This window comes from Phocoena phocoena, chromosome 2 (assembly GCF_963924675.1).
Source record: "Phocoena phocoena chromosome 2, mPhoPho1.1, whole genome shotgun sequence".
NCBI lineage: Eukaryota > Metazoa > Chordata > Mammalia > Artiodactyla > Phocoenidae > Phocoena > Phocoena phocoena.
Genome location: NC_089220.1, coordinates 95924412 through 95936876, shown reverse-complemented (window position 1 = coordinate 95936876; position 12465 = coordinate 95924412). Strand labels below are relative to the sequence as shown.

The 12465-nt window shown below is 45.8% G+C and overlaps 1 protein-coding gene across 1 annotated transcript in view; it reads left to right on the top strand.

Annotated features, from left to right (window-relative positions):
- Positions 1-7591: 7591 nt before the first annotated feature.
- Positions 7592-12465, top strand: part of MYO5C (myosin VC) — a 107613-nt gene continuing 102739 nt past the window's right edge. Inside the window, exons 1-2 of the mRNA XM_065871728.1 lie at positions 7592-7784; positions 12317-12462. Coding sequence (XP_065727800.1) covers positions 7592-7784; positions 12317-12462 — 339 coding nt within the window. The remainder of the gene's footprint in view (positions 7785-12316; positions 12463-12465) is intronic.

The window sequence follows — 12465 nt, the reverse complement described above, 5'->3', positions numbered from 1 at the left end:
AGCTTTATAATAAAGAGACAGTTTTGCTGTAGATATATACCATGGCTGTAAATAATTTGTTTCAATGGTTTAAGTAAGCGTTTTTTCTTCTACTTTGTTTAATTGGTTAACAGTACAAATACAAACTAACCAAACAGTATTTCCCCCTCTATTAACTAGAGTTCTAAATGGCAGTGGTAGAATAGTTTTACCAGTGAGAATGTGAGACATCAAATATCCAGCAGTGCTTCTTAGATCTTCAGCTTACTGGAGCTAAAAAAAAATACTTGAAAAAAACCTATTCTTGGAAGATACTTTGGAGGTTGGAGGAAAATGCTGATTAATCCATTCTAAGTAACAATTTTTCCTGAAGCAAAAAGACACAAGTGTGAATACCCCTATCATAAAGTGACTCATGCCACAAATATTTATTAAATACCAACTAGGTACCAGGCACAATGTAGGAAAATTAATATGGAAGAGTTTTCTAGAGGTGAGCTTGGATGGACAAAGACTGAGAATCGCAGAGCCAGAAGAAGCCTTGATGGCCATCTCTACCCACTTTGTGTCCAAGTAAGCACCTGTGTCCAGGCACCTCCCTTCCCAGTGGTTGATCAGCCTCCACTTTGTCAGTTCCAGAGGTGGGAAGCTCCCCCATTTGTGTAGCTACCTGTTTAGGTTTTAGAGAACTTCTTTGTTAAAGAGTTCTTCCTTAAACTGACACAAAAATCTTAAGCTCTCTCCCTTGCTTCCCTACCACTCCCTCCCACACTCGCGAGTCTGCAGATCTAGCCATTAGTCTAAGTCAAAGTGTGTGACGGGGGAACCTTGGCCACAGTGAACCCACAGGAGTGCTCTGTTTCCCTGCACAATCTTAGCCACATAATGTTTTAAAACAACCTGAAACCCATTGCTGCACTCAGAGGCAAGTAGTCACCCTGTAGCAGGGTGATGGGTGGGCTGTCCAATCAGGGATCTGTGTGTGACAGCCAGTTCCTGTGTGACATCCAGACCCGCCCTATGATCTGCCCGCTGCCCCACTCACCCACTTTACACTGCTGTTACCTGCCTGGCCCCTGACTAATTTCCCTTCCTGCACTGAAGACAGGCATATTATCTCCCATAAAACATTTGTTTAGCCCTTTTTGTATATAAAACATTATGCTTGGGGAAGGTTAGTCTTGCCTCAGGGAGTTTTCTGATGAGTGAGAAATGAGAAATGTCAAGTAATTCAATCTGCTGAGGCCTGGAAGGCATGGAGGAGCCTGCTGGGGGATGGGGCTTAGCAGGGGAGAGTCATGGCAGCCAAAGAGTTAGGTCAGGGCTTTATATTCCATTGAATATTTTGAATGGGGATGACAGGATCCAGGGTGGTGTAAGTCAGATATGCCAGCGGTGACCATGAGATTCTGTGCCCATGGGAGAGAGGCTGGAGCCAGGTAGCTGAATTCTCAGGTCATCCTAAGTGCATGGGGGAAAAAATTAGGGCTGCAGTGTTAGACGTGGAGGATGGAAGGAGCTCGCAGAGAGCATGGAGAGGTAGGTGAGAATGGGAGACGGCACTGGGGCGTGTGAGGAAGAGGGATGACCCAAGGCTGACATGAGGTTAGAGTCTGAAAGATCGAAGCAGGCTGGTGCTGTTGACACAGGGACTTCAGGAGGAGGAGACGTTAGGGAAGTCATGAGGCAAGGTTTGTACCTGCGGGGGTTGATGTGGGGAAGGGGCTTCCAAGGGAGAGTGCCCTGAGTGGTTGGAGGTTGGTATAGAAGATGGGCCAGGAGTTTTCCCCGTAGGTGGTGATTGAAGCCCAGGCATGAGGGCCTCATCAAGGGAGAGAAGAGGGCTAAGACAGGACACTGGGGATGCATCTGTTCAGGGAGGAAAGGAGGCAGAGGGGCCGCAGATGGAGCCGTCACAGGGAGGGGGACACGGGAGGCCTGGCACGGGAAGCACAGGAAGAGAGGTTCTGAGAAAGGGGACACTCCGGAGGAAGTGGGTTGAGAGTAGTTGCTGCCAGTTGAAGTGTGAAACGACCCACCCCTTTTCAAAAGCTCTTTGGCAGCGTGCCTTAGAAACGTTCAGAGCATTTGCTGCTGTTCAGCAGTGCCACTGTTTGAAATCTCTCTGAGAAAAACCGGTCCGGCCATCCTCTAATTGAGCCCCTCTGGAGGCCCCTGTCACTTTCAGACTCACTGAGCAGCCGCAAGGCCCCGCCTCTCTATCTTCCCCCGCTGCCTGCCAGCTCCTACCTTGGCTCACCCTCTGCCCAACTTCTTGCCATCCTGCAGTGCATTCCCGCAGTGTCACCACTCTCTGTCTGTTCTGCTCACCGGTGCCTGCACCTTTCAGATTCAGTGTGAGCAGTGCCTCTTCTTCTTTCCTATTTTTTAAATCAAAGTATAGTTGATTTACAATGTTGTGTTAGTTTCAGGTATACAGCAAAGTTATTCATATTATTTTCCATGATAGGTTAATACAAGATATTGAATACACTTCCCTGTGTTATACAGGAAATCCTTTTTGCTTGTCTATCTTATGTATAGTAGTTTGTATCTGTTAATCCCATACTCTTAGTTTATCTATCTCTCCCTCCCCCGCTCCTTTTCCCCTTTGTAACCATAAGTTTGTTTACTATGTGAGTCTATTTCTGTTTTGTATATAAATTCATTTGTATTATGTTTTATATTCTACATATAAATGATATATAATATTTGTCTTTCTCTGACTTACTATGATAATCTCTAGGTCCATCCATGTTGCTGCAAATGGCAATATTTCATTCTTTTTTACTGCTGAGTAATATCTATATCTATATATATACACAGTCCATTTTGTGTGAGATATATATATATATATATCTCACATCTTCTTAAACCAGTCGTTTGTTGATGGGCACTTTCCATGTCTTGGCTATTGTAACTAGTGCTGCTATGAACATTGGGGTACCTGTATCTTTTCGAATTAGAGTTTTCATCTTTTCTGGATATATGCCCAGGAGTGGGATTGCTGGATCATACGGTAGCTCTAAGGAACCTCCATACTGTTTTCCATAGTGGCTGCGTCAATTTACATTCCCACCAACAGTGTAGGAAGGTTTTTTCCTCCACACCCTCTCCAGCACTTATGAGCTGTAGACTATTTTCTTTTAATAGATAAATTTATTTATTTATTTTTGGCTGTGTTGGGTCTTTGTTGCTGCACGCGGTCCTTCTCTAGTTGCGGCAAGAGGGGGCTACTCTTCCTTGTTGTGCGTGGGCTTCTCACTGCAGTGGCTTCTTTTGTTGTGGAGCACGGGCTCTAGGCATGTGGGCTTCAGCATTTGTGGAGCACGGCCTTAGTTGCTCCGCGGCATGTGGGATCTTCCCAGACCAGGGCTTGAACCCGTGTCCCCTGCATTGGCAGGTGGATTCTTAACCACTGTGCCACCAGGGAAGTCCCAGTTGTAGACTTTTAGATGACGGCCATTCTGGTCAGTATGAGGTGATACCTCGTTATGGTTTTGATTTGCATTTCTCTAATAATTAATTAATAATTATTAATTAATTGCTAGTCATTAGCAGTGTCGAGCATCTTTTCGTGTGCCCATTGGCCATCGGTTTGTCTTCTTTGGAGAAATGTCTGTTGAGGTCTTCTGCCCATTTTTTGATTGGGTTGTTTGTTTGTTTTATATTGAGTTGTATGAGCTGTTTGTGTATTTTAGATATTAACCCCTTGTCGGTCACATTGTTGAGCAGTGCCTCTTCTGAGAAATCTTTGCAGCCAGCCCCTCCATCCAGGCACTTTTCATGATGACTTGTAACAGCTCCTTAACTCTGTCTCCCCTATTGACCAAGGGTTTCTAGAGAACAGGGAGCAGTAGAGACTCAGTAAATGTTTGATGTGTGCACGCGTGAATGAATGAGTTTTTTTGCTTTCAGAAAGAGCTATGGTCATGACGATGATGATGTTGATGATAGTTACTTTTATCTTATAGTCATTGAGTACTTCTTATGTGCCAGATGCCATCCTCAGAACTCTGTGAACTTTATCCGCAGAACGTCTTTCATTTAATCTGAATAAACAATGCCATGTGTTAGTTATTGCTATTCCATTTTTACAAATGGCTCAGGTTAAGTAAGTTGCCTAAGGTTACATAGAAGCGATGAGCTAGGATTAAAAACCTATCTTCTCGATACCTCCTACTCTCACCACCTTATTCAACGACCTTATCATCTTCCTTCTCTTCAAGGGATCTGACCTTTCCCCCAACACACAGAGGATTTTTGGAAAGTCCATTCATTTCATAGCTGCCTCCTCCAACATCTGGTTATTTATCAGATTATTCCTTCTAATAACTAAAATGGAACCAACCCCACTGTCCAGGAAGAGGGCTAGAGTTATGTGAATTATAGATTGAAGAATAGAATAGTATGAAGCCATAAAAAATGCTACTGTGAAGAGTTCATAACAACATGGGAAAACGTTTATGTTACGTGGAAAATGATGGCACAAAAATGCATCTGCTCTGTGATCATAAACATATAAAATATGCAAAGTAAGAAGACCATGTGTATCAATAACAATTCAGCAGTCAGTTCTATAGCTGCAGAGAAGTCAAGGAGGATGAAGGCTGAGGAAGTGTCATGGGATTTGGCCACCAGGAAGTCCTTGGCATTGCTTCTCTTTTAGTAGAACCGTGCGGGAGAGAGGGGACAGCTGGGCATGGTCACAGTCTGAAGGGATGGAACTGGTGGAGGACTGGAATCTGAAGATGTAAGAAAGGCACCAGGCATGGAATAGCTTCAGAAGGTAATGGTGGACCTGAGGCTGGGTGGCAGGAGTTGAAAGACATGGAGCTCTTTAGAATGAGCTGTGGGCAGGACTGAGAGCTTGAGGAGAGTGATGATAGCACCAACTTTTTCTCTTACAGCATCATTCCAGACCCTTCACCATCAAGGCCACCACCCTCTGGGTGAATTTCAATTCCTTGATGCCCATCTTTGTGGCACTATTCTCTAGATCTGGTCTGCTCAGCCAGAGTACCGTGGAACTCGTGGGGCTGCAGCCTCCTGTGAGCTGCCCTTAGTGCAGGCGAGCATTAAGTCAGTGTTCTGTTTGTTTTAAGCAGAGCTGCTACATGCTGCCCCTGGAATGCACATGCATGGTGGCTGGGGCTAAGTCTTGGTTCTGCTAACTGGATGACATTGAGCAAGTTACTTAATTTCTCTTGAGTTTCCACACCCGTAGAATGGATTTAAGTCTTACCAGTCATTGTAAGGATTAAATTACCTGTGGAAAATCCTTAGCACAATTATCTGACACATAAGGCTTAATAAAAGTTAGTTGCTTTTTATATTGATGCTATTGTAATACAGTTAATTTTTGGTACCTAACTATTGGACTTCACATTTATTCCTTTTAAATTTTCCGTCTTGTTGTTTAGTGTTTAATGTTCTGCAGCTTGTCAAAACCTTTTTGAAGCTTTTTTAAAACCTTTTTGTATCTTGATCATCTTTGGCTGATCATTTTATCTGCATATTTGATATACATGTGTTCTGGTTTTTTATCTAAGATACTGGTGAAAGTGATGAATGGAGGGTGAGGCGGTAGAGCTGTATAGCATGCCTCTAAAGACCTTTCTAATTAACCAGAACTCAGGTTTTAGCCACAGATTCACAAATCATATTATCGTTCACCCATCTCTTTCTCTTCCTTGTGCTTGAGGAACTCACAAGACATCTTCACAGAAATTCTGTGGAAACTCCGATATGCAAGGTCAAGAGAAATGCAGTCCAGGGCCTCTGTCTCAAATAAGGTCAAAGCTCAGTTTAATAACTTTCCATTAGCTATTCTAAGCAGCTTTTAGATTTCTATGTGACATTAACCACCCTGGAAAATTAGGTTTTTCTATTGTATTATATACGGATAGTTCAAAAGAGTAAAAAAAGGGACCTAAAGACTAAAATACCAGGTTGATTGGTGCAGACTACTTGGAATTTGAGTTTTTGTTCAGTAGATGTTTTTATGGAGTGCTAGCCATGGGGAAATCGTTGTATTGAGTTCCAGGGCACAAAGACAAGGCTCTTGAAGCTCACATGCCAGTGGGCGAGATGGGAAGCTACCTGAAAGCTGGGGAGGGAGCATCCAGTCCTGCCTTGGGGGGGGGGGGGGGAGGGTGGTGGGGAAAGTACCGCAGGTGGGAATGCTGAGCTGACTCTTGACTGCTCAGAGCAGTTTGCTCACAGATGGGGAGAGGAGGGGTGGCACTGCGAGTGGAAGGAACAGAAGTGCAGAGCAGAGAGCCAGGAAGAGCTTGGCATGTTCTAGAAACTGCTGGTGGTTTGGGTGGCAGCAGGCAGAGGGTGGATTGAAAAGAAGGTGAGGCCTGAGTAGGAAAACTGGCCAGGACCGTGGTTCCCAGGCCTGGATGTTCATCAGAATCCATCAAGGGGAACTTTCATCTTGCTGGGCCCCACCCACGGAAATTCTGATTCAGGTGTGGGTAAAGGAATCTGTCTCTCCACAGAAACCGGTACTCAGCCTGGTTGAGGAAGCACTCCGCAGGTTGCGGTACCCATCAAGAGAAGATTGGTGGGCACAGCATAGGGAGAGCTGATTGATGGCCATGGCATTGCGGGTGGATGGGGCAGACAGGTGAGACCTGTTTACGTATAGGCGTCCTAGCACCTGATAACCATTTGATTGTTGGGGGCTAAGGGAAGGAGGGAGAGGGTGTCCAGCGCTGTCCCAGGTTTCTGATGTGACGGGTGGGGGAACTGAGGAGGAAGGTTGTGTGTGGGGCAGGCGTAATGATCACTCAAGCTTGGGATTTGTGACTGTCAGAGGACATTTAGGGGCTGACGTCTGGGAGACAGTTGGAAATGTGGTCTAGACCCACTGAGAGATCTGGGCTGGAGGCCTCAGTGGTGCACAGTTGCCAGGGCAGTCGTGGAAGCTGCGGGAAAGGGTGAAACGCTCCAGAAACAGCCCGTCATGAGGAGAGGCCGGGAGGGATTTAGGGAGACACGGGAGGAGGCTGGGGAGCTGGGAAGGCCTGGAGGAACGAGTGAAGAGAAGAGAGGGAGCGTGGTGTCGCTGCCCTGGCCTGGCTGACGGAGAACGTGGAGACTCCCTTCCAGTCCAGAGTGTGGCTAGGAGAAAACCCCTGTCATCCCATACGCCATGTAAAGTCTCCAAGCCATTTCTGTGGCTGATGCCGGTAGACCCCTCAAATAGACGGGAGACATGAGAAGATGCCACTCTGGTTGTATCTGAGCATGTGGGGTGGGTGGGTTTGGCCTGTTCCTGAGGACGTGGCCCTTCCTCTTGAAGCCTTTGCCTCATTCCGGAGCCTTCCCGGATGTGGATGCACCCTGATCTCCCTCCACAGGGGAAGATTCCCAGGACAGGCGTGGGTGGCAGGCCTCGCTGCTCTCCTGGCCCTGCTGCAGGCAGCCCCCGGAGGGCTTGGCAAGTGACCTGAGTCAGGAGGCCCCTGCCCCACAGGAAGGAGCCACCCTGGGGAGGTCCTATGACCTCATGTCCTTTGTCCAGACACTGCAGTTAGCTCTCTCTCCGGTTTGAAGCATTGCCTTGTGGGTTGAGGAATGTGAGGCAGAAGGGAGGGACCGAATGGGTGTAACTGAGGTGGAACCAGGTAAACCTTGGGCATGTTTACTTACCAGGCTGGGTCTCAGCTGCGGGGCCCTAAATGGCCGACAGCCTTGCCGGCAGAGGCATCAGGCCTGGCGGGGTGTGCGCAGCCGGGGGAATCCGGGGCTGAGGAAGCCATTTGTGTTCACGCCAGAAGAGAAGCAGACCTTTGGTTCCATACGTCCTAATGCATTTAAGGCTGCTTTTAGCTGAAACAGACCAGCCTGTGCACTCTCAAGTAGATGGCTGCCGTTGAGAGTTCAGGATTATTTTCAGAGCCAGACTCATTTAATTAACAAGTAGTTCAAAGAAGGAGTCCCAAGCTCTGGTTACGTGGAGTCCTGGCCTTTGAGATTCTCTGTGTGGTATTTGGTGAGTTATTGACCTCTCTGGGCTTGAGTTTGGGGATCAGGAAAACAAAGGCCTTGGGTTAGCTTAGTGACTTGCATCCCTTCTCAGAGCCTCAGGTTTCCATGGAAGGGCCTGAGACACCTCAGCTGCAGAACATGGTGGGCTACCACCATTTCATTTGAAGCAAGCTTTGAAAAGAACTTTGACAGCTTGGAGTAGACAGTCTCCTGGGACCCTTTCAGCTATAAAATTCTGTAGTGGCCAATTCTTGATAAATGAGATATTCCCAATTATCATAAAAATATTATCCTATAAAAAAGTATTAATGATTTCAGCTTTATGAGGTTCGCAATAAATACTTTCAAGAGCAGACCTGACATGGAAGATAGTCGTCCATGGCAACAAGTGTGTGTGGAGTTTGGGTGTGTGTGTCTGTGTGCTTGTGAGGCTTCTCTCCACCTATTTGCATGGGCGCGTGTCTCTGAGTGTGTGTCATTGCCCGCCAGGTCATTCTTCCATTTTCTCTCTCTTTCCCTTTCCCTCCCTCTGTCTCTCACAAGTATCACTCATCCCGTGCCACATTTCAGCAAACTTCTGCTCTTAGCTAGCTGTCAAGAATTAAAGCAAACCCAAATAACTTAGGGAGTCATGATTGATATTCAACCAATGATACACATATATCTTTTGTTTGATAAGTGAGGCAGCTTATATTAACTAGTAGTTTAATAAATGTGCTCCTCAACCAACTTTGTCCTAGTTTAGTCCTGACACCCCAAACTTTGTTTTATACTTATTCTTTGTTTCCTTCAACATCTTATTATGAAAATTTAAAGTATACAAAAAAGTTGAAAAAATTCTACGGTGAGTATCTGTCCCACCACCTAGATTCTAGCATGAATATTTTACCATATTTGTTATATCACATGTCTATCCATCTTTTTATACTTCAGTCCTCAGCCCATCTTATTTTTTGAAGTGTTTTAGGGTAATCGCATATATCAGTACATGTCCTCCTAAATAGTAGTATGCGTATTGTTAAGAGTTCCGTTGTTGTTTAGTTCTTTTTATAAAATTTCCAGACAGTGAAAGGTACAAATCTTAAGTGTGCGTTCTCTGAGGTTTGAAAAAGGGCTTAACACCTATGTAACCCAGACCCCTTCAAGGTATAGAATGTTGCCATCGCCCCACAAGATTCCCTCCCCAGACCCTCCTACCCCCAGAGGCAACTACTGTTCTGATTCTTTTCCCCACGTTGTATTTGTTTTACCTGTTCTAGTACTTCATTTAAAGGACTCATACAGAATTGTACTCGTTTGTGTACAGATTCTTTAACTCAGCCTAATACTTTGGAGATTCATTCATGTTCTTGCTTGTATCCGTAGTTGATTCTTCTTATTGGTAAGTAGTATTCCATTGTATGAGTATACCACAGTTTTATGTTTTTTTTAATTTACTCTCATGTTAGTGGACATAGGGTCTGTTTCTAGTTTTTAGCCATTATGAAGAAAGTTACTATGAACGTTCACGTACAAGTCTTTTTGTGAACATATATTTTGATATTTGCCTTTAAAGATGGCATATTCTGATTATAAAAGTAAAATATGCAGATTATAGAAAGTACATAAAACTATAAAGAAGAAAAGTAGAATGTCATAATTATTGCCCAGAATTTTTTTGTAACTGAAAACTCCTGAAGGTGCGGTCTCTCAACCCAAGGGAAGATTTCCTCACAGTGGAAAGGCCCCAGCAGTCCACAAGCCACGTGTTCAGCTGGCTCATATCCAGGTCGTCATTTGGTCATGATGTTTGCCCTCTCAGCTGTTAAGAAGCAGATATTCACAAAGGGCAGTGTCTTGTTTGTGACTATCCCCAGAGTCCAGGATGATGCCTGGTGCCAATTCAGTGCCCAGGAACTGTACTCAGAAGGATGGCAGGCACTTAGGCAAAATGCAGCATTCTTGGGCTTCCCTGGTGGCGCAGTGGTTAAGAATCCGCCTGCCAATGCAGGGGCCATGGGTTCAAGCCCTGGGCCGGGAAGATCCCACATGCTGTGGAGCAGCTATGCCCGTGCGCCACAACAAGAGAAGCCACCTCAATGAGAAGCCTGCACGCTGCAATGAAGAGTAGCCCCTGCTCGCTGCAACTAGAGAAAGCCCGCGTGAAGACCCAACGCAGCCTAAACAAATAAAATAAATAAATAAGTGCAGCATTCTCTCCTAAAGGCACAAACATTCCCTGCTACAGGAGTTTACACACTCGACAATTACCTTCAGAAGGTCCATTTGTCCCATTGAGGGACAATGCCAGAGGACCAATATTCCTTTGGCCTGTGAATGTAAGGAGGTGGAAAGGAGATGCCACTGTAGGCGCCAGCCTGAACTGGGTGCTCATGTCAGCTCTGCTCTTGGAGGACTTGGAGTCCCTGAGGCCAGTTTTCTCTGGGAAACGAGGGTTAGACGCTGCATGGCTTCTTAGGCTTCATCTAGATCTGGGATCCCAAGCTATTGAGCCTTTGGATTCAGGAGCTTTCCTGGGTGCTACGTCATATCTCCATGTGAGTGCTTCCCAATTCTTGTTCCTTTTGGCCTGGTTATGTCCCAGGACATCAGGGTATCCTGTAGGGGTGCCCGCATTGATAGAAACCACCGATATGTGAGTAGAGAGTTGCAAATATACACATAATGCACTTGCAGCTCCAGGTTAGAGATTGGCTGAGTTAGTAGGAAGACCATGATGATTAAGAGGAGATGCCTTTCTTTCTTGGTAATCCAGCACTGTGCCAGACGCATACATAAGAGATGCCCAGGTGTTTTTTCTTTTAATTTTTTAGGTTTATTTATTTATATTTATTTATTTATTGGCTGCGTTGGGTCTTCGTCGCCGTGCATGGGCTTTCTCTAGTTGCAGCGAGCAGGGGCTACTCTTCGTTGCAGTGCAACAGAGACTCTCCCTGAGTCTGGTTGTGGCACATGAGCTTAGTTGCTCCTCGGCACGTGGGATCTTCCCAGACCAGAGCTCGAACCCACGTCCCCTGCACTGGTAGGTGGATTCTTAAACATTACGTCACCAGGAAAGTCCCAGGAGGTGCCCAGGTGTTGGATGGATGGATGGATGGATGGATGGATGAACGAAAGAGTGAATGAACAAACAAACAAATAGATGACCACAGGAGAACATGAAATGTGGGGTCTGGGTGAAAGCAAGAGTAGTCAGTGCGTGATGCGTGATGAGAGAAGAATGACTCACGGGGCCCTGTGGCAGCTGCAGTGTAGAGACATGGTAGTCACTTTGTGTTTACCTCAAGCTGCATTCAGGTGCCACTGGTGACTTCTGGAGAGTGAGCCTGCCCCCTTCCCAGTGTGTGAGTGTGAATATTAGATGTGTGTCTTGGTCGGCTTGAGCTGCCATAACAGCATACCACAGACTGGGTGCTTAAACAACGGACGTGTATTTTCTCACAGTTCTGGAGGCTGGGCAGTCCAAGATCAAGGTGTTGGCAGGGTTGGTCTGGTGAGGGCTTCTCCCCTTGGGTGCAGACAGCTGTTTTCTCACTGAACTCCCATGGCCTTTCTTCTGTGCGTGCAGGTGGAGAGCGAGTGTGCATGCAAGCTCCCTGGTATCTCTTCTTATAAGGACACTAATCTTATCGGATCGGGGCCTTATGACCTCACTTAACCTTAATTGCCTCTTAAAGACCTTATCTCCAAATGTATTCACATTGGGGGTTAGGGCTTCAACATATGAATTTTGAGGGGATAATTCAGTACATAGCAATGCAGTTCTGCTTAAGGACTTGCACATCGGCGCTGAGCCAGGTGGGACATTGAGCTCGGGACTTCCACGTTTCCCACGGTGGGAATCCTTGGCTGCTGACCAGTGTGATAAGACTGTGATAACACTGCTGTAACACTACTTCCACAGCATTTTGCAAAGTGCTGTCAGCTACTCCGTCCAGTTTAACCTCCCAGCAAACCTTAAAGTATTGAGTAGGTATTGTTGTGCCCATTTTATAGATGAGAAAAACGAGCACAAGAAGTTAAGTGTCTGGCCCAGAGCCCCATAGTTCATCAGTGGTGAACCACATCCCTCTGCTCCAGCTCTTGTAGACAGTGCTCACTCACAGATTTCCTTTCCACTCCCAGGCTTTCCTTTTTCAATATGTATTTAAGAGGCTTTGGGAATTCTATTACCTGTGAAATGAAGCAGCTAGGCTGGTGCATTGCAGATACACTAACGATTACCTCACAAGCAAAAATTAGGTAAAAGTATTCTTAATGAGTTTACTGACGTTAGTGGACAGAAAGAAATCTCCCTGAGTCTAATCATCTAACGATTTGTGTTTTGCTTTTAAAGTGCTGAAATTAAGCCTTTCTTCTTCTGTTGATCAGTACAACAGGGTTTGGATTCCTGATCCTGAAGAAGTTTGGAAGTCTGCCGAAATAGCAAAGGACTATAGAGTTGGTGCCAAAGTCCTGCGTCTCCTGCTGGAGGATGGAACGGTG